The sequence below is a fragment of the Coregonus clupeaformis genome, chromosome 25 (genome assembly GCF_020615455.1).
Source record: "Coregonus clupeaformis isolate EN_2021a chromosome 25, ASM2061545v1, whole genome shotgun sequence".
Lineage (NCBI taxonomy): Eukaryota > Metazoa > Chordata > Actinopteri > Salmoniformes > Salmonidae > Coregonus > Coregonus clupeaformis.
In genome coordinates, this window is record NC_059216.1 from 33,350,282 (window position 1) to 33,378,049 (window position 27,768).

A 27,768-nucleotide genomic window follows, 5' to 3' on the forward strand; every position below is an offset into this window, starting at 1 on the left:
CTAAAATTCTGCTGAACTGTTCAATGCCACGATTGAGGAAGGCCAGAGAGACAGATATTATGGGGCGTTTGTTGGTGTCAAGTAGTGACCCAATTAGTTCTTTAAAATCCATCTTCAGCTGTTCTGAGCTGCCCTTCATAATGTAATTGAATCCCACATGAACTAGGATAGACTCAATTTCCTGATGCTGGTTTAAATTGTTTCAGAGCAGCTTATTGATGTCCTGTACTCGTGCTCCTGGATAGCACAAAGTTTTTGCTCCAGTGATTGAGACATTTCTCACCATTGAACAGCCCAACACAGCGGCCGGAGAAGGGAATTGAGAAATCCGCCTATTCCCACCCCTCACACAATTAGTTGAGCCTTTCACCAGCCCACAAGAAGCAGGATAGCGTACGCCCGCTGCTCCCGGCGATAGGTCCAGACCTCTCACAGCAGGCAGTGCCCTGTCAGATCCAGAGAGAGGGAAAGGAGACAAACTTGTGACATGGACTGTTCCCTTATTATTCACAAGGCTCCTGAATCCAAATAAAGGGAACACTTAAACAACACAATATAACTCCAAGTCAATCACACTTCTGTGAAATCAAACTGTCCACTTAGGAAGCAACACTGATTGACAATAAATTTCACATGCTGTTGTGCAAATGGAATAGACAACAGGTGGAAATTATAGGCAATTAGCAAGACACCCCCAATAAAGAAGTGGTTCTGCAGGTGGTGACCACAGACCACTTCTCAGTTCCTATGCTTCCTGGCTGATGTTTTGGTCACTTTTGAATGCTGGCGGTGCTTTCACTCTAGTGGTAGCATGAGATGGAGTCTACAACCCACACAAGTGGCTCAGGTAGTGCAGCTCATCCAAGATGGCACATCAATACGAGTTGTGGCAAGAAGGTTTGCTGTGTCTGTCAGCGTAGTGTCCAGAGCATGGAGGCGCTACCAGGAGACAGGCCAGTACATCAGGAGACGTGGAGGAGGCCGTAGGAGGGCAACAACCCAGCAGCAGGACCGCTACCTCTGCCTTTGTGCAAGGAGGAGCAGGAGGAGCACTGCCAGAGCCCTGCAAAATGACCTCCAGCAGGCCACAAATGTGCATGTGTCTGCTCAAACGGTCAGAAACAGACTCCATGAGGGTGGTATGAGGGCCCGACGTCCACAGGTGGGGGTTGTGCTTACAGCCCAACACCGTGCAGGACGTTTGGCATTTGCCAGAGAACACCAAGATTGGCAAATTCGCCACTGGCGCCCTGTGCTCTTCACAGATGAAAGCAGGTTCACACTGAGCACATGTGACAGACGTGACAGAGTCTGGAGACGCCGTGGAGAACGTTCTGCTGCCTGCAACATCCTCCAGCATGACCGGTTTGGCGGTGGGTCAGTCATGGTGGGGGGGCCGCACAGCCCTCCATGTGCTCGCCAGAGGTAGCCTGACTGCCATTAGGTACCGAGATGAGATCCTCAGACCCCTTGTGAGACCATATGCTGGTGCGGTTGGCCCTGGGTTCCTCCTAATGCAAGACAATGCTAGACCTCATGTGGCTGGAGTGTGTCAGCAGTCCCTGCAAGAGGAAGGCATTGATGCTATGGACTGGCCCGCCCGTTCCCCAGACCTGAATCCAATTGTGCACATCTGGGACATCATGTCTCGCTCCATCCACCAACGCCACGTTGCACCACAGACTGTCCAGGAGTTGGCGGATGCTTTAGTCCAGGTCTGGGAGGAGATCCTTCAGGAGACCATCCGCCACCTCATCAGGAGCATGCCCAGGCGTTGTAGGGAGGTCATACAGGCACGTGGAGGCCACACACACTACTGAGCCTAATTTTGACTTGTTTTAAGGACATTACATCAAAGTTGGATCAGCCTCTAGTGTGTTTTTCCACTTTAATTTTGAGGGTGACTCCAAATCCAGACCTCCATGGGTTGATACATTTGATTTCCATTGATAATTTTTTTGTGTGATTTTGTTGTCAGCACATTCAACTATGTAAAGAAAAAAGTATTTAATAAGATTATTTCATTCATTCAGATCTAGGATGTGTTGTTTAAGTGTTCCCTTTATTTTTTTGAGCAGTGTATATGATACATCCATGATCTATGGAGCTACCAAGTCCCAATATCCACTATTCATTAGAAACCATTTTATAAAACCTTTACATCTGGCTGAGAATTAGTTTTGTAGAATGTGGAGGCCATTTATGCATCCCAAATGGCCCCCTATTCACTATACTGTATAGTGCACTACTTTTGACCAGAGCTATGGGCACCATAGGGAATAGGGTGCCATTTGGGACGCAACCCCTTTGTTCTTTTCCTGTCAGCACACTGGTGATTTTCATCTCCATTTGATTTCACCTCATACTACAGTAATTACGGTAAGATTATTCCTCACTCATTATCCAAAAGCATCAAGCTAAATCATCCTGTGGGACATTTAAACAGATTTATATGTGCAAAATCTCAAAAGCAAATGGTGTAATTACAGACAGAGAAATAAAAGGGACAGTTTTATGGGCTATTTCCTTGACGAGAGAGATGACGTTATTTCAGATGTTCTGAACGGCCGGGACGATGACCTGCAGGTGGATAGTTCACTACAGCAGACGGCGAGGACAGACACTGCCTACGGTTCAGTGGTCCGTGAAGGAAACGGAGGAAGAGTAATGGCTTTGGTGTCACTTATTACCAAACAATAGTTTATTTGAGTAAGACACAGGTTCAGTTCATTTAGAACCAGGCCAAGTGACATAATCTGCCCTACTTTTGCTGATTTATGATCAGATGTCAAACAAACTTTCACACACATCTCCCCTGTTGATTTAGCTATGCAGGATTTCTCTCCTGAATAATTAGTTGGGATCCAGGATTGTGAGAGTAGCTGGCGGTGTGTGTGTATGTCAGTGTGTGTTTCAATTAATCTGTGTATGTGTGTGCCTGCATATGTGTGTACATTTACATTACATTACATTTTAGTCATTTAGCAGATGCTCTTATCCAGAGCGACTTACAGTTAGTGAGTGCATACATTTTCATACTGGTCCCCCCCATTAACAGAAGACAACAGTTTGCAGTCACGTTTACATTTTTTATTAAATCTGTCAGAGGGTGTTTAGATGGTCTCCTGGGTGGGGGCTCGTAGCCGTCGGCCCTATCAACCTTCGCCCCGGTGTCGTCCCCTGAGGGCTTGGCTGCAATGCTCCATCAGTTTGCCAAACTCAAACATGGGCTTCTTCAGCATCTTAACCTTCCTGACGTAGACATCGTGGAGGGGGTAGATGGACTGGCAGGCCTTCTCAATATCCTTGCCAACAGAGTCAGGGATCAGCTTGTTGACGACTTCCTTCAGGTCGTTAGTCTGGACCTCACGGGTCATGATCTCCATCATCTTCTTCCTGATCTGACGGACCTGCTGGTGCTGGGCGTACGATGTCTTCCTGATCTGGTTGGTGCACTTCTTTGTGAAGCCAACGCAGAACAGACGCAGGAGGTAGCCGTCGATGGTCTTCACGTCCACATGGGCCTCAATCATGGTCTGCCACTTCTTGACCATGGAGCACATCTTGTCACGGGTCAGGTCCATGCCGTGGAAGTTAGTCAGGCAATTCTTGCCCTGCACGTCTTCTGAGATCAGCTTGAACTTGCGGAAGGCCACCTCATCATTCTGCAGGTCAGCAAGGCTCACCTCGAACACACGTCCCTTCAGACCATCGGAGGCGATTCTGGTTCCCTGAGTCCTGGAGACCAATGTCTTGCCAATGTTGCGGATGTTGAACATTGCGGGTGCCTTGACATCATACCAGTCCTTCTTGGAGAAAGGGTCGACAATCTTATTTTTGGCACCTTTTTTGCTGCCTTTGGTCAGCCTCTTATTCTTGCCGACTGCAATGTTGGCTACAGGGAGTGTACGCACTTTGCGGGTGTGTGTGTGTTTGTGCAGGTGTGAAATTAGTAATGACACAGGGGAGTGAGCCGTGGGGCCTCAGCTGCGGGGGGCAGAGTGACAGTCACATCTGGGACAGGTGCCTAGGCGCTGTGACCCATGTCAGCTGGCTGAGAGTACTGTAGCACTGCTATTGAGCCCAACACAGGCAACACACACACACACACACACACACCGTGTTCTTATCAAATGAATCGTAGTCCTAATTCATCTGTGCTAGCAGCTAGAGTTAACATAACACAGGAAAATTGTATTCTCCATAGGAAGGTATTGTTTTCCATAAAACATATGACAATGTTCACAGGTTTGATGAATTTGAACTTGCAAGACAAAAGCACTGAGCCAGTAGCCTAAATGCCAGTGGGAGAGAGTTAATATAGCCTAAATCTCAAGTGTAAATGTAAGGATGAGAAGTGGATGTTCATCATTGATTAGTAATGCCTGACCTGTGTCTATAAATTCCTGTCTGTCACGTGAACTAATTCAGATATGTGGTTGCTTCTAGAGATTAAAGTCATGTTTATGTCACTCCTGTGTGCTGCCTCTGTCTGGTCTTATATTTCGTATGTTGACATTCTACTCTCTGAACTCTCTAAATGGCGTGTTACAGAAGTTAGCATTCACACCATTATTTTCTTTATTTGTATTTGTTTGCTCAAATTGGCCAATCTTCCATCCTGACACACACTGACCAGACCACTGTCAGTATGTTTCACCCACTTGGGCAATAAACTTTAATAATGTAAGAGCCCGGACTTGGTAAATATGTTTTGAAGATTGCGTGATAATGGCTCCCTCTCTGTAGATAGTAGAAGACATTTTGCATCCAATGAATCTTCGTCCTGGCAGCAACAAAGTTCAGCAAACTCAGTTTGAGATTTACAATGTAATGGGACCCATTCCAACTTCTAAGAAAAATAACTGCAACATCACCGCAAAAATGGAAGAGGAAAGTGGAAGGGAGAAAAAGTAAGGAACTTGTCTGTCATAATTGGTTAAAGAAAATTGTGATAAATAAAAAATATACCAGTTTCTTTTCAGTACCAAAGGATTGACAGCCATCCCATATAGATTGCAAAATAGTTGGGAAGAGATTTTTTATGTACCGATTCCATGGCATAGTGGTTATGAACTGATACGCAAAACGACGCCGGACTCAAAACCAATATAATGTTATTTATATGGGGGATACAATCTTCTGTTCTGCGAAGAGACAGAATCATTAGATCATTTGTTTTGGTACTGTCCATTTGTAGCTTGTTTTTGGACACAGGTCCAGGAATGGCTGAAGGATTGCAATATTTACCTGGAGCTTACTTTTAGCAAAAATGTTTATTTTCAATTTACAATCTGTAGAAACAATGAGACTAGAAGGGTTCAGAACTTTTGTGAAACATCACAGTACAGTTGAAAAATATATGGCAAATAGAAATCAAATATGGATGGTGTTAAGAGATAGATGGGAGGTGTTTAATGGAGCTGAAGGATGGGACTAATAACAACAACTAATAATAACAAGATAACTAATGTAAAGCATACTGTGTCCATAATAAGTATATAGGTTATAGGTTGAGAGCTTTTGTGAAAGAGCACAGTTAGAAAGATTTTTATTTTATTTATTTAACCTTTATTTAACCAGGTGAGCCAGTTGAGAACAACTTCTCATTTACAACTGCGACCTGGCCAAGATAAAGCAAAGCAGTGCAATAAAAACAACAAACACAGAGTTACTATGGAATAAACAAAACGTACAGTCCATAACACAATAGAAAATCTATATAGAGTGTGTGCAAATGTAGTAAGTTATGGAGGTAAGGCAATAAATAGGCCATAGTGCAGAATAATTACAATTCAGGATTAACACTGGAGTGATAGATGTGCAGAAGACGATGTGCAAATAGAGATACTGGGGTGCAAATGAGCAAAATAAATAACAATGTAAATAACAATATGGGGATGAGGTAGTTGGATGGGCTAATTACAGATGGGCTGTGTACAGGTGCAGTGATCGGTAAGCTGCTCTGACAACTGATGCTTAAAGATAGTGAAGTAGATAAGTGTCTCCAGCTTCAGAGATTTTTGCAGTTCGTTACAGTCATTTGGTGCAGAGAACTGGTAGGAATGGCGGCCAAAGGAGGTGTTGGCTTTGGGGATGACCAGTGAGATATACCTGCTGGAACATATACTACGGGTGGGTGTTGCTGTGGTGACCAATGAGCTAAGATAAGGCAGGGATTTGCCTAGAAGAGATTTATAGATGACCTGGAGCCAGTGGGTTTGGCGACGAATATGTAGTGAGGGCCAGCCAACGAGAGCATACAGGTCACAATGGTGGGTGGTATGTGGGGCTTTGGAGACAAAACGGATGGCACTGTGATAGACTACATCCAATTTGCTGAGTAGAGTGTTGGAAGCTATTTTGTAAATGACATCGCTGAAGTCAAGGATCGGTAGGATAGTCAGTTTTACGAGGGCATGTTTTGTCACGGTTCAGACAGACGACAAGAGGACCACAATTGCGTCACACCAGAAAGTTTATTTAAACTTAAGGGGAAAGGGATGTAGGGAGTGAGTGAAGGCTCCAGGGGTTATCCCGTCCGATGTGCTGGGTCTGTGCCTCCCCCCAGTGGCAGCGATGCGTCCGATGACGCCGGTGGTTGGTGGTCCAGAAGTCCTGGGGGGGGGAGGAAACACAGACACAACGGGGCGGATGAAAACAGGCAGAAGTACAGTTCAAGGGAAATCCAAATACGTTGTAGCAAGGCAGAAGGCTGGTCAGAGTTACCGGGGTCGAAGAGTAGTCAGGAGTCGTAATGGCAGAAAGCAGGTCTGGTTCTCCTGGGGCAGAAGAGTATCCAGGAATCAGGCAGGTCCGGGGGTCACAAAACAGGGGTGAACCAGAAGCGCGAGCACACAGGTTCCGGGGTGTGAGCTTTGCAGACGATCTGACAAAGGAGAGCTGAAAGACAGGGCTATAAATACTGGGAGAGGTTAGTGGGTAATGCAGCGCAGCTGGCAGAGTAATTAGAGCCGAGCAGAGCAGGGACAGGTGGAGCTAGTTAGGCTGAGTAGAGAGAGAGTGGTGAGCAGAGTGGAAACAACTTAAGGTGGTAACCCAGTGGAGTGAGAGGGCTCATGACAGAACCCCCCAAGGGACGGCCCCAGAAGTCCCAAGAGCAACACCACGCCGGGCGGGAGGAGGGGCCGGAGGAGGGCTAGAACTCCTCCGAACGGTCCCGAGCGAACGTCCTCATCCTCGGAGGAAGCCGGAGGGCCGTGGTCGGGAGATGGGACAGGTCCCGAGACAGGATCAGGCACAGGACAGGAAGCCGAGTGGGCAGGACGGTTAGGGATCCCTCTGGGGCGGCCCCCTACGGATTGCAGGTTGATCAGGATGCCGTTGGTGGAAAGCGGTGATGAGAGTCCTATCCACAATCCGACTAGCTGGCACCCAGGTCCTTTCCTCAGGTCCATAGCCCTCCCAGTCAATGAGGTACTGGAGACCCCTACCCCTCCGTCTGGACCGAAGCAGGCGGCGGACGGTGTAAACCAGACCACCATCGACGAGCCGTGGAGGAGGAGGACCAGGCGCAGCAGGGACCAGCGGACTCTCATGGATGGGCTTAATCTTAGACACATGGAACGTGGAGTGCACCCTCAGGGAATCAGGCAGTTGGAGCCGGACAGCAGTTGGGCTAATCACTCTTATGATAGGGAATGGGCCAATGAACCGAGGTGCCAGCTTCTGCGACTCCACCCTGAGTGGCAGGTTCTTCGATGACAACCACACCCTTTGACCAACATGGTAGGTGGGAGCAGGAATTCTCCGACGGTTGGCCCCGGTAGTGTAGCTGGCAACGGATCTGAGGAGTGTGGCTCTAGCTTTGTTAAACACCTCTGAGGCCATGGTAGCATTCTGGGACATTGGAGAGGTCAGGAGCGGAGTTAGTAGGTACTGGCCGAGGGGGTAGTGCGGCAGCAAGCAGGCAGGTTCGGTGGCAGTCCTCTCCCCACTCCCTGATCACCCCGGTCACCCAGTCGAGCTGAGGGTTGTGCCGGCGGAGCCATGGGTAACCCAGGATGAGGGGTTGGCCTGGAGAGGGGAGCAGGTGAAACTGGATAGTTTCTTGATGGTTTCCCGGACAGACCCATCGAGACCGGGGCCGTGACATGAGTGACCGATCCGAGTAAGTGTCCGTCCAGTGCCCGGGCAGGAATAGGAGGTGTCAAACGGAGGTTCTCCAGTCCCAGTTGGCGTGCCAGCTTGATGTCCATTATGTTGGCTTCGGCGCCAGAATCCACCAGAGCAGCCAGGGTGTGAGTTGAGTCAGAGAGGCGGAGGTGAACTTGCAGCAGGGGTTTGCGGTCGGAGGACTGGATGGTCATGGAACTCAACCGGACTCCCCCTATGCCCGGTGAGCTTCGGCCCTTTAAAGGGCAGGTTACCACACGATGTCCATCACCTCCACAATAGAGGCAGAGGTTTGAGGTGAGCGTCGCTGGCGCTCTGCAGGAGTGAGAGAGGCTCGCCCAATCTCCATAGGCTCAGACTGATCAAGCTGACCTGGGTGAGTGGCAGTAGATGACAGGAACCCAGTCGGATCTCTCCGAATGCCGGTAGTAGGTGGACCTTGGCGCCCCCCTCTCACGACGACGGGTCTGTATCCTTCTGTCGATCCTGACAGTCAGTGCGATGGCTTCATCAAGAGTGGAAGGCAGTTCCTGGGAGACCAACTCGTCCTTGATATAGTCAGCCAAACTATGGAAGAACGCGTCCACCAACGATGGTGTGTTCCAAGAACTTCGTCTAGCCAGGGTTCGGAAGTCGATGGAATGGTCTGCGACTGTACGTCTGCCTTGTCGAATACTGAACAGTTCACGAGACGCCTCTGCGGTTGGTGAATCCAGGTCAAACACCTTCAGCATCTCCTCAGCAAACCGGTCGAAGGTTGCACATGCGGGGGTTTGACGTTCGAACTCTGCTGTTCCCCAGAGTCGAGCTCGGCCCGTCAGGTGAGTGATGGCATACCCAACTTTAGCCCCCTCCGTGGCGAAGGTCCTTGGCTGCAAGGAGAACTGAAGTCGGCAGCTAGTCAGGAATGGCCGGACCTGGGTTGAATCGCCGTTGAACCGCTCGGGGTTTCCAATCTTGGGTTCCGAGCAGCGGCTGCAATGACCGGGGCAGGTAACTCGGGGGCAGGGCTGGTGGGCAGACTGGCTGGGGTCAGGTTGGTGAGGAGCTGAATGATCATGGCGAGTTGTTGTTGCTGCTGCTGGGACTGCTGCTGGTGCTGCTGGAACTGCTGATGCTGTTGGTGGCCGACCTGAAGCAGAGAGGTGATGTCGCCGCTCATGCGGCCTAGCTCTCTCTCAGTGTGTTCCAGGCGTAGCATGGCGGTGGGTTGCTCAGGTTCTTCGGTTTCCATGTCGGGGGAAGTGTGCGCTGAGTCCATGATGGTCAGATCGTACTGTCACGGTTCAGACAGACGACAAGAGGACCACAATTGCGTCACACCAGAAAGTTTATTTAAACTTAAGGGGAAAGGGATGTAGGGAGTGAGTGAAGGCTCCAGGGGTTATCCCGTCCGATGTGCTGGGTCTGTGCCTCCCCCCAGTGGCAGCGATGCGTCCGATGACGCCGGTGGTTGGTGGTCCAGAAGTCCTGGGGGAGGAAACACAGACACAACGGGGCGGATGAAAACAGGCAGAAGTACAGTTCAAGGGAAATCCAAATACGTTGTAGCAAGGCAGAAGGCTGGTCAGAGTTACCGGGGTCGAAGAGTAGTCAGGAGTCGTAATGGCAGAAAGCAGGTCTGGTTCTCCTGGGGCAGAAGAGTATCCAGGAATCAGGCAGGTCCGGGGTCACAAAACAGGGGTGAACCAGAAGCGCGAGCACACAGGTTCCGGGTGTGAGCTTTGCAGACGATCTGACAAAGGAGAGCTGAAAGACAGGGCTATAAATACTGGGAGAGGTTAGTGGGTAATGCAGCGCAGCTGGCAGAGTAATTAGAGCCGAGCAGAGCAGGGACAGGTGGAGCTAGTTAGGCTGAGTAGAGAGAGAGTGGTGAGCAGAGTGGAAACAACTTAAGGTGGTAACCCAGTGGAGTGAGAGGGCTCATGACATGTTTAGCAGCATGAGTGAAGGAGGCTTTGTTGAGAAATAGGAAGCCGATTCTAGATTTAACTTTGGATTGGAGATGCTTATTGTGAGTCTGGAAGGAGTGTTTACGGTCTAACCAGACACCTAGGTATTTGTAGTTGTCCACATATTCTAAGTCAAACCGAGAGTAGTGATTCTAGTCGGGCGGGCGGGTGCAAGCAGCGTTCGATTGAAGAGCATGCATTTAGTTTTACTAGCGTTTAAGAGCAGTTGGAGGCCACGGAAGGAGTGTTGTATGCCATTGAAGCTTGATTGGAGGTTTGTTAACACAGTGTCCAATGAAGGGCCAGATGTATACAAAATGGTGTTGTCTGCATAGAGATGGATCTGAGAGTCACCAGCAGCAAGAGCGACATCATTGATATACACAGAGAATAGAGTTGGCCCGAGAATTTAACCCTGCGGCACCCCCATAGAGACTGCCATAGGTCCAGACAACAGGCCCTCCGATTTGACACATTGAACTCTATCTGAGAAGTAGTTGGTGAACCAGGCGAGGCAGTCATTTGAGAAACCAAGGCTATTTAGTCTGCCAATAAGAATAAGATATGGCATATAGAAGCAAACCGGATGGACATCGTGAAAATGATTGGAGAGATTGAGGGTAGAGGAAGTTCAGGAGTAAAAACTAAAAAAATTGAATTATTGTAAAATTGACTGTGTCAATAAAATGTATATAGTATGTATAAGCTGGAAGTAGAGGCCTAAGCGTTGTTGTTCATTAGTTTACTCCAATTAGGGAAGGGGTGGTGGGGTTGGAAAGTAATCAAGGGAAATATATTTTTTTTAAGGATATGTATATATATGTATGTACATGTATTTATATGTGTGTATGTGTATATGTATGTGTATGTATTTATATGTATATATATATACAGTGAGGGAAAAAAGTATTTGATCCCCTGCTGATTTTGTACGTTTGCCCACTGACAAAGAAATAATCAGTCTATAATTTTAATGGTAGGTTTATTTGAACAGTGAGAGACAGAATAACAACAAAAATATCCAGAAAAACGCATGTCAAAAATGTTATAAATTGATTTGCATTTGAATGGGAGGAATAAGTATTTGACCCCCTCTCAATCAGAAAGATTTTTGGCTCCCAGGTGTCTTTTATGCAGGTAACGAGCTGAGATTAGGAGCACACTCTTAAAGGGAGTGCTCCTAATCTCAGTTTGTTACCTGTATAAAAACACCTGTCCACAGAAGCAATCAATCAATCAGATTCCAAACTCTCCACCATGGCCAAGACCAAAGATCTCTCCAAGGATGTCAGGGACAAGATTGTAGACCTACACAAGGCTGGAATGGGCTACAAGACCATCGCCAAGCAGCTTGATGAGAAGGTGACAACAGCTGGTGCGATTATTCGCAAATGGAAGAAACACAAAAGACCTGTCAATCTCCCTCGGCCTGGGGCTCCATGCAAGATCTCACCTCGTGGAGTTGCAATGATCATGAGAACGGTGAGGAATCAGCCCAGAACTACACAGGAGGATCTTGTCAATGATCTCAAGGCAGCTGGGACACTAGTCACCAAGAAAACAATTGGTAACACACTACGCCGTGAAGGACTGAATTCCTGCAGCACCCGCAAGGTCCCCCTGCTCAAGAAAGCACATATACAGGCCCATCTGAAGTTTGCCAATGAACATCTGAATGATTCAGAGGAGAACTGGGTGAAAGTGTTGTGGTCAGATGAGACCAAAATCGAGCTCTTTGGCATCAACTCAACTCGCCGTGTTTGGAGGAGGAGGAATGCTGCCTATGACCCTAAGAACACCATCCCAAACATTATGCTTTGGGGGGTGTTTTTCTGCTAAGGGGACAGGACAACTTCACCGCATCAAAGGGACGATGGATGGTGCATGTACCATCAAATCTTGGGTGAGAACCTCCGTCCCTCAGCCAGGGCATTGAAAATGGGTCGTGGATGGGTATTCCAGCATGACATTGACCCAAAACACATGGCCAAGGCAACAAAGGAGTGGCTCAAGAAGAAGCACATTAAGGTCCTGGAGTGGCCTAGCCAGTCTCCAGACCTTAATCCCATAGAAAATCTGTGGAGGGAGCTGAAGGTTTGAGTTGCCAAACGTCAGCCTCGAAACCGTAATGACTTGGAGAAGTTCTGCAAAGAGGAGTGGGACAAAATCCCTCCTGAGATGTGCAAACCTGGTTGCCAACTACAAGAAACGTCTGACCTCTGTGACTGCTAACAAAGGTTTTGCCACCAAGTACTAAGTCATGTTTTGCAGAGGTGTCAAATACTTATTTCCCTCATTAAAATGCAAATCAATTTATAACATTTTTGACATGCGTTTTTCTGGATTTTTCTGTTGTTATTCTGTCTCTCACTGTTCAAATAAACCTACCATTAAAATTATAGACTGATCATGTCTTTGTCAGTCGGCAAACGTACAAAATCAGCAGGGGATCAAATACTTTTTTTCCTCACTGTATATATATATATATATATATATATATATATATATATATATATATATTTGCAAGAAAAAAAACATATGGGGGATTGGAAGTGATATAGACAATTACATTGATGGAAGTTAAAATCTATCTGCAATACTAAAGCTGATCTACCCCCCAAAAATAAAAATCAATAAAAAATAAAACAAATTGGAGTACTGTTAGTGGAGGCTGGTGGGAAGAGCTGAATGGAATAAATTGAACGGTTTCAAACACATTCCAGCCGTTACAATGAGCCCGTCCTCCTATAGCTCCTCCCACCAGTCTCCACTGGTGCCAATATGGTGGATAGTTGTGGAACTTTGTTGATCTTGTTGCCCTGGTAGATCTCCCTTGTAAAATAGGTTTTCTGACTTCAAAGGGACTTCCTGGTTAAATAAGGCTTGTTCTGTTACATGAGTATTCAATTACCATTTGGGTGTGTTTGTCACCCCCTGCTGACGGTTTCCTATAAGCAGTTTATTCCATTTGTGACCTTGACCTTACCTGTCACGTGACCTCAGTAAACAGTAAACAAGTTTGTTTCTCTAATGGAGGATGATGTTTGATTCTGTATGCAGTACCTTTATAATCTCCATCAATCTGCAAGCTTCTTATGCCTTTGATAGCATTGTTGGTATGTGGTCCTCTGTAGCTCAGCTGGTAGAGCACGGCGTTTGTAACGCCAGGGTAGTGGGTTAGATCCCCGGGACCACCCATACACCATAATGTATGCAGTCATGACTGAAAGTTGCTTTGGATAAAAGCGTCTGCTAAATGGCATATTAATATTATTTTACTTACCTGAGGCTGTGGATGATTATTTTAGTGCACTTTGATACATAACTTGATAACTTTGTGAAGACTGATGGCATGATGAAACATGCTGGCAAGCTATGGCTCCAAATGCCACCTTTGACCACGCTAGCTTTGTATAATTAATTCATTGGATACTTAATCGGATTCATTGGCTATCTAGCTGTAATGCTGTTATCTCTATACCAGACTGTTTCATGTTACTCAGAACAAGTGCATATACAGTGGGGGAAAAAAGTATTTAGTCAGCCACCAATTGTGCAAGATCTCCCACTTAAAAAGATGAGAGAGGCCTGTAATTTTCATCATAGGTACACGTCAACTATGACAGACAAATTGAGAAAAGAAAATCCAGAAAATCACATTGTAGGATTTTTTATGAATTTATTTGCAAATTATGGTGGAAAATAAGTATTTGGTCACCTACAAACAAGCAAGATTTCTGGCTCTCACAGACCTGTAACTTCTTCTTTAAGAGGCTCCTCTGTCCTCCACTCGTTACCTGTATTAATGGCACCTGTTTGAACTTGTTATCAGTATAAAAGACACCTGTCCACAACCTCAAACAGTCACACTCCAAACTCCACTATGGCCAAGACCAAAGAGCTGTCAAAGGACACCAGAAACAAAATTGTAGACCAGCACCATGCTGGGAAGACTGAATCTGCAATAGGTAAGCAGCTTGGTTTGAAGAAATCAACTGTGGGAGCAATTATTAGGAAATGGAAGACATACAAGACCACTGATAATCTCCCTCGATCTGGGGCTCCACGCAAGATCTCACCCCGTGGGGTCAAAATGATCACAAGAACGGTGAGCAAAAATCCCAGAACCACACGGGGGGACCTAGTGAATGACCTGCAGAGAGCTGGGACCAAAGTAACAAAGCCTACCATCAGTAACACACTACACCGCCAGGGACTCAAATCCTGCAGTGCTAGACGTGTCCCCCTGCTTAAGCCAGTACATGTCCAGGCCCGTCTGAAGTTTGCTAGAGTGCATCCAGAAGAGGATTGGGAGAATGTCATATGGTCAGATGAAACCAAAATATAACTTTTTGGTAAAAACTCAACTCGTCGTGTTTGGAGGACAAAGAATGCTGAGTTGCATCCAAAGAACACCATACCTACTGTGAAGCATGGGAATGAAAACATCATACTTTGGGGCTGTTTTTCTGCAAAGGGACCAGGACGACTGATCCGTGTAAAGGAAAGAATGAATGGGGCCATGTATCGTGAGATTTTGAGTGAAAACCTCCTTCCATCAGCAAGGGCATTGAAGATGAAACGTGGCTGGGTCTTTCAGCATGACAATGATCCCAAACACACCGCCCGGGCAACGAAGGAGTGGCTTCGTAAGAAGCATTTCAAGGTCCTGGAGTCTCCATATCTCAACCCCATAGAAAATATTTGGAGGGAGTTGAAAGTCCGTGTTGCCCAGCGATAGCCCCAAAACATCACTGCTCTAGAGGAGATCTGCATGGAGGAATGGGCCAAAATACCAGCAACAGTGTGTGAAAACCTTGTGAAGACTTACAGAAAACGTTTGACCTGTGTCATTGCCAACAAAGGGTATATAGCAAAGTACTGAGAAACTTTTGTTATTGACCAAATACTTATTTTCCACCATAATTTGCAAATAAATTCATTACAAATCCTGCAATGTGATTTTCTGGAAATTTTTTCCTCATTTTGTCTGTCATAGTTGACGTGTACCTATGATGAAAATTACAGGCCTCTCTCATCTTTTTAAGTGGGAGAACTTGCACAATTGGTGGCTGACTAAATACTTTTTTCCCCACTGTATTGTTTTAAGGCAATTTGAGTGATTAAAAAACCTGAGAACAAATGGATATCCTGTCTCCAGAGTCTCGATGAGGGCGAGGTGTTATGCTGCCTGTGGAATTATACTCAGCTACCCTATGTACAAGGAAGACAGAACAGGTACGTTTGACACCAATATGGTGGTCAGATGACGCAGATGCTAAGCTACAGGACTGTTTTGCTAGCACAGACTGGAACATGATCCGGGATTCTTCAGATAGCATTGAGGAGTACACCACATTAGTCACTGGCTTCATCAATAAGTGCATCGATGATGTCGTCCCCACAGTGTCCGTACGTACATACCCCAACCAGAAGCCATGGATTACAGTCTACATCCGCACTGAGCTAAAGGGTAGAGCTGCCGCTTTCAAACCTGGACGCTTATAAGAAATCCCACTATGCCCTCCGACAAACTATCAAACAGGCAAAGAGTCAATACAGGACTAAGATTGAATCGTACTACACCGGCTCTGACACTCGTCGGATGTGGCAGGGCTTGAAAACTATTACAGACTACAAAGGGAAGCACAGCCGCGAGCGTCCCAGTGACACAAGCCTACCAGACGAGCTAAACCACTTCTATGCTCGCTTCGAGGCAAGCAACACTGAAGCATGCATGAGAGCACCAGCTGTTCCGGATGACTATGTGATCACGCTCTCCGTAGCCGATGTGAGTAAGACTTTTAAGCAGGTCAACATTCACAAGGCCGCAGGGCCAGACAGATTACTAGGACATGTACTCTGATCATGTGCTGACCGACTGGCAAGTGTCTTCACCGACATTTTCAACATGTCCCTGACTGAGTCTGTAATACCAACATGTTTCAAGCAGACCACCATAGTCCCCGTGCCCAAGGACACTAAGATAACCTGTCTAAATGACTACCGACCCGTAGCACTGATGTCTGTAGCCATGAAGTGCTTTGAAAGGCTGGTCATGGCTCACATCAACACCATTATCCCAGAAACCCTAGACCCACTCCAATTTGCATACCGCCCCAACAGATCCACAGATGATGCAATCTCTATTGCCCTCCACACTGCCCTTTCCCACCTGGACAAGAGGAATACCTACGTGAGAATGCTATTCATTGACTACAACTCAGCGTTCAACACCATAGTGCCCTCAAAGCTCATCACTAAGCAAGGATCCTGGGACTAAACACCTCCCTCTGCAACTGGATCCTGGACTTCCTGACGGGCCGCCCCCAGGTGGTAAGGGTAGGTAACAACACATCTGCCACGCTGATCCTCAACACGTGGGCCCCTCAGGGGTGCGTGCTCAGTCCCCTCCTGTACTCCCTGTTCACCCATGACTGCATGGCCAGGCACGACTCCAACACCATCATTAAGTTTGCCGACGACACAACAGTGGTAGGCCTGATCACCGACAATGATGAGACAGCCTATAGGGAGGAGGTCAGAGACCTGGCCGTGTGGTGCCAACCTCTCCCTCAACGTGACCAAGACAAAGGAGATGATTGTGGACTACAGGAAAAAAAAGAGGACTGAGCACGCCCCCATACTCATTGACGGGGCTGTAGTGGAACAAGTTGAGAGCTTTAAGTTCTTTGGTGTCCACATCACCAACAAACTATCATGGTCCAAACACACCAAGACAGTCGTGAAGAGGGCACGACAAAGCCAATTCCCCCAAAGGAGACTGAAAAGATTTGGCATGGGTCCTCAGATCCTCAAAAAGTTATACAGCTGCACCATCGAGAGCATCCTGACTGGTTGCATCACCGCCTGGTATGGCAACTGCTCGGCCTCCGACCACAAGGCACTACAGAGGGTAGTGCGTACGGCCCAGTACATCACTGGGGCCAAGCTTCCTGCCATCCAGGACCTCTATACCAGGCAGTGTCAGAGGAAGGCCCTCAAAATTGTCAAAGACTCCAGCCACCCTAGTCATAGACTGTTCTCTCTGCTACCACACGGCAAGCGGTACCGGAGCGCCAAGTCTAGGTCCAAAAGGCTTCTCAACAGCTTCTACCCCCAAGCCATAAGACTCCTGAACAGCTAATCATGGCTACCCAGACTATTTGCACTGCCCCCCCACGCCATCTTTTTACGCTGCTGCTGCTCTGTTCATTATTTATGCATAGTCACTTTAACTCTACCCACATGTACATATTACCTCAACTACCTCAACTAGCCGGTGCCCCCGCACATTGACTCTGCACCGGTACCGCCCTGTATATAGCCTCCCAACACTTTTTTGTTGTTGTTGTTTTATTTTACTTTTTCATTAAGAAATAAATGCATTGTTGGTTAAGGGCTGTAAGTAAGCATTTCACGGTAATGTCTACACCTGTTGTATTCGGCGCATGTGGCAAATAATTATTATTTGAGTTAATGGAAGTCTCTTGTCACTCTTGTATGATCTCATAAAGCTGAAGGGTCGATTACAATGAACAGGCTAAACTTATGCTCCTGCAGGTTAATGGTGGGTTTCTTAATGGAAGCCTATCCAACATAATCCAGGTAGAATCAGGAATTCTCCAGGGCAGCTGTCTAGGCCCCTTATTTTTTCAATCTTTACTAACGACATGCCACTGGCTTTGAGTAAAGCCAGTGTGTCTATGTATGCGGATGACTCAACACTATACACGTCAGCTATTACAGCGACTGAAATGACTGCAACACTTAACAAAGAGCTGCAGTTAGTTTCAGAATGGGTGGCAAGGAATAAGTTAGTGCTAAATATTTCAAAAGCTAAAAGCATTGTATTTGGCACAAATCATTCACTAAACTTCAACTAAATCTTGTAATGAATAATGTGGAAATTAAACAAGTTGAAGTGACCAAACTGCTTGGAGTAACCCTGGATTGTAAACTGTCATGGTCAAAACATATTGATACAACAGTAGCCAAGATGGGGAGAAGTCTGTCCATAATAAAGTGCTGCTCTGCCTTTTTAACAGCACTATCAACAAGGCAGGTCCTACAGGCCCTAGTGTTGTCGCAGCTGGACTACTGTTCAGTTGTGTGGTCAGCTGCCACAAAGAGGGACTTAGGAAAATTGCAATTGGCTCAGAACAGGGCAGCACGGTTGGCCCTTAGATGTACACAGAGAGCTAACATTAATAATATACATGTCAATCTCTCCTGGTTCAAAATGGAGGAGAGATTGACTTCATCACTACTTGTATTTGTGAGAGGTATTGACATATTGAATGCACTGAGCTGTCTGTTTGAACTACTGGTACACAGCTCGAACACCAAAGCATACCCTACAAGACATGCCACCAGAGGTCTCTTCACAGTCGCCAAGTCCAGAACAGACTATGGGAGGCACACAGTACTACATAGAGCCATGACTACATGGAACTCTATTCCACATCAGGTAACTCATGCAAGCAGTAATATTATAATAAAAAAACAGATAAAATACACCTTATGGAACACAAACATAGGCACAGACACATGCATACAAACACACGATAACATACGCACTATACACACACGTACACATTAATTTTGTGTTGTAGATATGTGACTCATTTCAGAAAACTAGGCGTATGTCGCTCGTCACTACTTGACAGGAGAGCCATTATATACGAATAAAATTGTTAAATTACGAGCCTAGTTGGTTTAGCCACAGAAAAAGTCAGCACCCTTCCCGCTAGCCATGATTGGCTGAGATAATGAGTGGGCTGGACTGGCCGAGAGATGAATTCGGATTGGTCTGCCATGTAGCACGCTTCTGTCTATTTGAGCTGGTCAGTATGTGTAGGTAATCCTTTCTAACGCGGATATAAAAAATATATATCACGTTGTAGAACTGCATAAGTGTTGCTCTCCACTTTCTGGAGGGCCAAGTTTTGAAATCAGTGGAATTAGAGTACGATAGCAAAGGAGATGGAGAAAACACCTGTCTCTGGATTACATCTTCAAACTAAGGGCAACCATGGCATCCATGACAGAGAGGGAGAGGCGTCCATCCATGTATACGGGTAACTTAGTCTAGCTAGATACATGTTCAGATATTACACGTTTCTAATTTTGTCAGAAAGTTGTTTTCATTTCAAGTTAAAGTGTACTGTTAGCTAGCAAACTAACATTAGCTGGCTGGCTCGCTAGCTAACGTTACGTGTATGATCTGTGTAGTAATATTCATATCTCAGAGCCATTTGCTTTGCTAGTTATAGCCTAATGTTAGCTAGCTAACATTGAACCTGGTTGGTTAGCTACCTGCAGATTCATACAGGATAGTAACGTAGCTCCCCTGTAGCTCAGTTGGTAGAGCATGGTGCTTGCAACGTCAGGGTTGTGGGTTCGTTTCCCACGGGGGGCCAGTTTGAAAATGTATGCACTCACTAACTGTATGTCGCTCTGGATAAGAGTGTCTGCTAAATGACGTAAATGTAACTTCATGAGTTGGGATTATGTTTCATTGTTTAGCTAGCTAGCTACATGTCTTAACAAAAGACTCCACTATGCAAGTAACCATTTCAATAGAATGTTCATGATGTCTCTGCGACAACTGTTGATAGACAGTATATTCGCTCTGGCTATCTACTCCGATTTCAGAGCACTCTCGTCTGAGTGTGCCAGAGCGAATAATAACTGATGAATTTACGAACGATCAACACCCGTTGAATATGGCCGGTGTCAGTAAACGTTGGCAAAAAAGCGTCATTAAATTGTTGCCAGCAGTACAGTTGCAGTCACCAATGCTCTGGATAACATAACAACAACCTAACCAGCTCTGCTAGGGCGAGTAAAATGGTCAGAGTGAGCTGTTCTCTCATTTGTGTCTGGAAGTAGCTAGCAAGCTAGCCAACATTAGCCAGTTAGCTTGGGTGCTTGACTGCTGTTGTTAGATCAAAACGCTCGGATCAACCCTACTTTTCGGCCAGAGTGTCCAGCGTGCGCTCCGAGAGCAAAACGCTCTGAATTTACGAATGGCCAATCTGACAACACTCTGAGTTTACGAACGCCCAGAGCACACACTGGCACTCCAGATTACATTTACGAACACACCCAAAGTATAAACCAGCCTTTAGTCTTGAAATCTTTGGTTGTTTAGTACATAGCCTCACATGTGAATCCTAAAAGAGATGGGTGTGGCTAAAGCTTAAAACGGTGTGAACGATGCTGAATGGGTGTAGACAAAGAAGAGCTCTCCAGTAGGTACCAAAACATTCAAGGACCATTTTCAGTTACAAGTTTATCAACTTTCAAAGCATAATTACTTGTCCATTGTTCCTCAACTGTAGTGTATGGTATACCATTTTCTAGCTCTGAGTCTCTACTTTTATTCAATGTAAAAAACACAATTTCAAATTTTGCTACATAAGACCGAATTGAGCCGGTCGGTCACATATGTGGTAGTAGAGTAGGGGCCTGAGGGCACACACTTGTGAATGTATTGTAATGATTTTAAAATTGTATAACTGCCTTAATTTTGCTGGACCCCAGGAAGAGTAGTGCTGCCTTGGCAAATACAAATGTCTGCATCCCAAATGGCACCCCTGCACTCTAAAAAAATTACTTCAACTGGTTACAAGTAAATGAGTTAGGTTTTCTCAATTGAAAAATACTACATTTGTTGAAACCAAATATATGATTCAATGCCAACTGTTTAATTTGATTATTACCAAACCTATGTTTCAAGTTGCAATCAATTTCTTTGAATACTAATATACCTAATAAACAGAGGCTGCTGGGGGGAGGACGGCTCATAATAATGTCTGGAATGGAGTCAATGGAGTGGTATCAACCACATGGAAACCACATCTTTGATGTGTTTGATACCATTCCATTGACTCCATTCCAGCCATTATTATGAGCCGTCCTCCCCTCAGCAGCCTCCACTGCTAATAAATAACAAATACAAACTAATATTCAATGTAAATACAACCCATATCTTTATATTGTTCCAAGTCCACTTTTTCATTTAGAATTACCTATCCAAATGTATTCCAAGGAATTAAGTTGGTAAAAGCACTTGAAATAATGTTCTCATTCATATTTTTCACACACATTTAATAGCTACCTTAACATAGAAACTTTACCAGACTCTTGCGAATCACATGCAAGGATCATTACAGACACTAGCCGTGTACAAGTTTAAGTTTGAATAACGAATACAATAGACCACATTACCTGGAATGACATTCACTCTCACGGTTGGGCAAAAAGAACAAACCGATAGGCTGCTGCTGCTGCACTGCCCCCACCGCTATTCAATGAGCATGAGCATGAGGTGTTAAAAGCATTTTTGAAGCTTTCGTTCAATTAAAAAAAACTGATTGATTTCAGACTAATTGAATAGAATAGATTGAACGAACCAAAGCATAATATTTCAATCGTTCCAATCAGTAAAGGCACTTCAGATGAACAACATCATCGAGCCACTTTTTACTGTGTATAGCCTACATATTACACTACTTTTGACCAGAGTCCTATGGGCCCTGGTCAAAACTAGTGCACTATATAGGGAACAGGATGTCATTTGGTATGCATCCCATGCACAGGAGGTTGGTGCCACCTTAATTGGGGAGAATGGGCTCGTGGTAATGACTGGAGCGGAATATGTGGAATGGTATCAAATACATCAAACATACACCAAGTCTTTGATGCCATTCCATTCGCTCCGTTCCGGCCATTATTATCAGCCTCCACTGATCCCATGTATGAATATGTGTCTCATATAAAGTCAGCCTTTGGTAAATGACAAGTTATTTTTGGAACATTGATAAGGTATTTCGGTCACAGCATGCTGTTCAAGGAGAAGGTTGACGCTTGCTTGCTTGTCTTGTCATCAGTCTTTGTAACACACATACGCACGCACACGCACACACACAAACACCACACATATGCACACACGCACGCACACACACACAAGGTGAATTCTTGTCACCTACCTGCTTCCAGGACTTCAATATCATCACTGTTTGCAACATGTACTACATTTGATTATTAAACAGTAGATTGTACCAATGTGACATGTAAACTATTGGCTAATACATGTGATTAATCATTCTAGAAAGCTAGTGGAGCAGGATCTACCAGCATTATTGCCTTTCTTCCAATGAGCCACAGCCAGATAAACTAGTGACGATAGCCCCTTGGCAGGTGATTGGAGGCTCTAGGGGAGAGGTCAGGGATAGACCTGGGTTGATTGAAGTGTTTGATTGAGCCTGTCTGGAGTTGCCAGAGGGGCGGGGGTTTGCACTTTTGGGACCAGCTATTGCATTGGTTCCATTGCCCCAGGCAAGCTCAATCTATTTGAAACCAGGGTCTGGTCAGGCATGTGCATACTGTGATCAGCTTTATAAGTCTCACTGAATCCATCAAGTCAGGAACTCTGTTTTCAGGGCCAGGTTGACAGGGGGCTACATAGAAGGGGGTGTGGAGTGGAGGGGAAGTCGATACGGCCAGTTTAACCAGGTCAAACACACTGAGACCCTGAGGTCTAGTAGTCGATGGACCACAACGTGTCAGGGTCTGGTCTGCTAGTGTCCTGATGTAAAGGATCAATGTGGTTAATTATGCTGTTGAGTTTTTAGGATAACATATTGCTTTGATATCACTAACATGCAGTTATTGATTATTGCCTGCAGCTAAACAGCCTCAGACTGAATTTACCCCAAAATAACACGTCACAACTTCCAAATGAATGTGTTATGAACTTTGTGATTTGTGGTTTAACAATTAGATCAACAACAGGCAGTGATTAAATTAATGTGGGGTGTAAATTAGTCAGTGTTGTTGTTGTTGTTGTTGTTGTTGTGTGTGTGTGGGTGTTGGTGTGGGTGTGTGTGTTGTTGTTGTGTGTGTTTGTGAGCACCACCAGGTCTGCATTATGAGCTGTGTAATTGAGTCTGTAGGGAACAGCATCATTTTCTGATTAAAAGGAATAGAAGATGAAGAATCCAAGTACCAGATGCAACTCAAAACTACGTCTATATCCAGTCCGTAACTAAACTAAATAAATGTCCATATGTTTGATAAACATAGTCCTATCGTCTTTCATTTGCATTTTGGCTGTGAATTATTATTTCCGTATCATTCTTTTTCCGACACGTACATTCCAATGGTGCTATCTCTCAAAACTGCTGTTATTTTGTGCGTGTGTCAGGAAGCCACACCCGTCCCACTTGCGTTAGAAGTTCAGAACGAGAAAGTGTGTAGGCTATATAGAAACAATGACGCTCAAATTGAAAATCATGAAACTAAATAATGAGGATTTTATCAGCCTAATCAAGGTGTAGATTACATCTCACATTCCAGTGTTTGAACTTGTAAACAAGGCTGCATGGGAATTCTGTTCATGCGACCAATGGCAATGTCCGCTTTAGGTATAATGCCTGGAGGCACTTGTGGATTTGACATCTCTAATGCAGTTCCACCTCATACACCGCCAAAACATCAGCTATGCGGATTTCAGCTAAAGCGGATCTGATTGAATTGTATTTTATTGTTGTTTCGTTTTGGACTAACTTCATTGTTTGTCTTAAAAGGACGGCGAAGCAATTTTATTCATGACTTACAGTATGTGTGAATTGAAGGGGGCATAACAGTGCCAATGTCAGCAGGCTAAAGATTCTAATATTTTATTGATGCAGTAGCTGCTTTTGAGCAGGCCTCTCACATGAATCATAATGGACAATAATGGCCCTTAATGTTAGTGGGGAAAATGAGACTGAATTCAAGCAACATTTTAACTATGCATGGTGTTGTTTCGGCTAAACTCTTTATCTGTGACAGTCAGTGATGTATACACTTCCTTTTGGTCTTGAAAAGAACATCCATCTCCACTCCCATCTCCCCTTCCTCGTCGCCTATTGTCGTTACATTTCAACTCTAACGATGGCAAATGTGTTTATACTACAAAATATTAATAAAGTGGAATGTGTAAATTAATATTAATGCCTGTGTATAATTGGGTCTTTTTTGTGCGTGAAATGCCAGAGGAAGGCAGATCATTAAGATAATGAGTCAATGGTAATTTCTCTGATGGCTGGCCAGACATGCAGAATGTCACCAGTGAAGATGAATAATCAACAGAGCAAGATGTTAATACGTGTAATGTAGTGTCTGACACACACAATTTCTCTCATCTCTTTCTCTATACTGTACCTTCTCTGCCTCCTTTTTTCCACTATTACTATAACTACTTCCCTCTATCTCTCTGCTCCATCCTCTTTCTCAATTCCTTCTCTGCCTTCCTCCTCTCTTTATTCTCCCCTATTTCTCTCCCTCCTGTAATTGCAGATGATGCCGTCTCCTCTCTCTGCTAGCCGTCCAGTCCCTCCATCTGGTGCCGGTGACAGTCCATGTCTGGCATTGGGAGACTGAGACGTTAGTGCTGGCTGCTGACACGTGTCTGTGTCCCAAATGGCACCCTATTTCCTATGGGCCCAGGTCAAAAGTAGTGCACTACATAGTAAATAGAGAGCAATTTGAGACCAGACTCCTCCTGGAGTAACGCTTTTCCAATCCGCACAACTGACAGGCCATGTCCACAACTTTTAATGGGCCTGACCATCCTGATGTCTGTTAATGAGCTGTCTGTGTGTCTCTGTCATGGATTGTCTTTGCGTGTGTGTGAGTGTGTGTGTGTGTGTGTGTGTGTGTGTGTGTGTGTGTGTGTGTGTGTGTGTGCCTGCATTTGTGTGTGTGTGCATGTTTGTCTGTAATTCCAATCCTCCTTGACTGGTGTACTATAACACAGTGGTCTTACATTGCTCCCTGTATACCACACAGCAGAGCTGGGCCATTCATCTGTGTGGCTACGTCTATCACCTTGTCCTGAGGCTTTGTATTAGTCCCCAGACCCACAGGCCAGCAGGGAATATCTGTGTGTGACTCTGTCTCTACACCTGATCCCTTCATCTATATACACTGAGTGTACAAAACATTAGGAACACCTTCCTAATATTGAGTTGCACCCCCTTTTGCCCTTAGAACTGTCTCAATTCGTCAGGGCATGGACAAGGTGTCGAAAGCATTCCACAGGGATGCTGGCCCATGTTGACTCCAAGGCTTCCCACAGTTGTGTCAAGATGGCTGGATGTCCTTTGGGTGGTGGACCATTCTTGATACAAACAGAAAACTGTTGAGTGTGAAAAACCCAGCAGTGTTGCAGCTCTTGACACACTCAAACCAGTGCACCTGGCACCTACTACTATACCCTGTTCAAAGACACTTAAATATGTTGTCTTGCCTATTCACCCTCTGAATGGCACACATACACAATATATGTCTCAATTGTCTCAAGGCTTAAAAATCCTTCTTTAACCTGTATCCTCCCCTTCATCTACACTGATTGAAGTGGATTTAACAGGTGACATCAATAAGAAATCATATCTTTCACCTGGATTCACCTGGTCAGTCTGTCATAGAAAGAGAAGGTGATCCTAATGTTTTGTACACTCATTGTATACAGTCTTCCACTGACAAAACACCCACACTGAACAGAGAGAGAGGAAGAGTAGAACAAGAGGGGGGGATAAGAGATAGAAAGAGAGAGAGAGAGGGCAGAGAAGATTACATTACCTAAAATTACAGGAGAAAATGACAGAAAGGTAAAGAGAGAGAAGCAAAAGAAAAGAGAGGTAGAGTGATTATGTCAAGCATCACAGAGGATCATGCAGTGTTATTGTTAATGTCTGAAAACATCAACCTTTGCTACAATGTAAAGTAGTGAGTGTACAGCTTGTATAACAGTGTAAATGATCCCCTCCAGAGCATGATCCCCTCCCTTCGGAGACTGGGCCGCAGGGCAGTATTACAACATGATAACGACCCTAAACACACCTCCAAGACGACCACTGCCTTGCTAAAGAAGCTGAGGGTAAAGGTGATGGACTGGCCAAGCATGTCTCCAGACCTAAACCTTATTGAGCATCTGTGGGGCATCCTCAAACGGAAGGTGGAGGAGTGCTATCGCATGACCTTGGATGTCAGTCCTATTATCAGTGTTTGAACAGCCTCACTTAGGCCGAGCCATATCATACGCTTGGTGGTGACATGAAAAATTAGTTTATTTCTGAGTTTCTAAAATGCCCAGAGTTGTTAGGCACAGAGTTTTTCTAGACCACGAGACATGCACATTAAAACTCTGGTCCCCAGTTATGATGTATCACATGAACTACATTTTGTGTTGGTGAATGAATGGCTTGTTTTAATAGCAAGCATGCAAGCGTTGAGTGATTTGATGGGAATAATGAAATATTTATGATTGAATCCACCTGTGCATCATTGTGTTTGGGTCTGTGTAAAAGTGAAACATACTGTAAGTGCATCAAATGAAGGATTGGTCTGATCCACACCTGTCTCTCATCCACAATACTGTCCACTGCTCTGAGACAGTACACTCCTACCACAGGCTATTCCTTCACACTTATTTGTTTATTTGGATCCCCATTAGCTTTTGTAGAAGCATCAGCTACTCTTCCTGGGGTCCACAAAAAACACAAAACATGACAAGTAACAAAACACTGATACACTGATAGACAAGGACAGTCACACACATTTAAAATACAAGGATATACAAACAATACAACTAAAAACAATACAACTAAAAAATGTGTGTGCCTGTGTGTGTGTGTGTGTGCCTGTGTGTGTGTGTGTGTGCCTGTGTGTGTGTGTGTGTGTGTCCCCTCACAGTCCCCGCCATTCCATGAGATGTTGTTTTTATTAAAAAAATATGAGGTAATCTTGGTGTTTGCTTGAGTAATTGGAGATGGAAGTTCCATGCGATCATGTATAATACTGCGTTGCCGTGAATTTGTTTTGGACTTTGGGATTGTGAAGAGACTGCTGGTGGCATGTCTTGTGTATGGGTGTTTGAGCTGAATGTTATCTGATTATGCAGACAATCTGGAATTTTCATAACAGTAATAGTTCTCATAAAAACTAGAAGAGAAGCACTTAATCTCTCGTCAACCCTCAACCAGGAAAGACTGGCATGCATGTTGTTGATGTTAGTTCTGTATGTGCAGTTAAAGGCGTGCTGCTCTGTTTTGAGCCAGCTGCAGCTTTGCTAGGTCTTTCTTTGCTGTACTTGACCATATTACTGGACAGTAATCAAGATGGGACAAGACCAGAGCCTTAACAACTAGTACAGTTGATTTTTGTGTAAAAAACAGAACATCTTTTTATAACAGACATACCCTTCCCCATCTTTGTCAATTTGACTTGACCATGATAATTGACCACCAATATTATACCTAGGAGTTTAGCCTTCTCAACTTGCTCAATGGTCACACCCTTTATGCACAACTCCAGTTGAGGTTTAGGTCTTAGAGAATGTTTTGAACCAAATACAATGCTTTGAGTTTTAGATGTTGTCGTATCGGGTGAATGGTGGCAATTATTGCTGATAAACAAAGGAGTCCGCTCATACTGAACTTTGATCATAAGGTTTATTCAGATCACAAGCTTTCAGCATAAGTTACAGGTGACATGCCCACCCGGAGAGCGACGCCTCAGAATGGCCGCTCTAACTTCTTCTTCGTTTAGCCCCTACTTATAAACAATGCAAAAAGATGGGTGGCTCCCTCTTCTGGCCAATCACCAGTCTCCCCTGGGGCGTCACCCC

General features: G+C 45.1%; 1 protein-coding gene across 1 annotated transcript; it reads right to left on the reverse strand.

Moving 5' to 3' along the window:
* Positions 1-3,140: 3,140 nt before the first annotated feature.
* LOC121538881 (40S ribosomal protein S3a-like) lies at positions 3,141-3,867 on the reverse strand. Its single transcript, XM_041847056.2, has one exon. The coding sequence runs from the start codon at positions 3,777-3,779 to the stop codon at positions 3,156-3,158; it is 624 nt and encodes a 207-aa protein (XP_041702990.1). The 5' UTR covers positions 3,780-3,867; the 3' UTR covers positions 3,141-3,155.
* Positions 3,868-27,768: the final 23,901 nt, after the last annotated feature.

What these genes read in the sequence shown, in the direction of transcription:
- LOC121538881 (XM_041847056.2), bottom strand. Translation starts at nt 3,779, where the DNA reads ATGTTCAACATCCGCAACATTGGCAAGACATTGGTCTCCAGGACTCAG.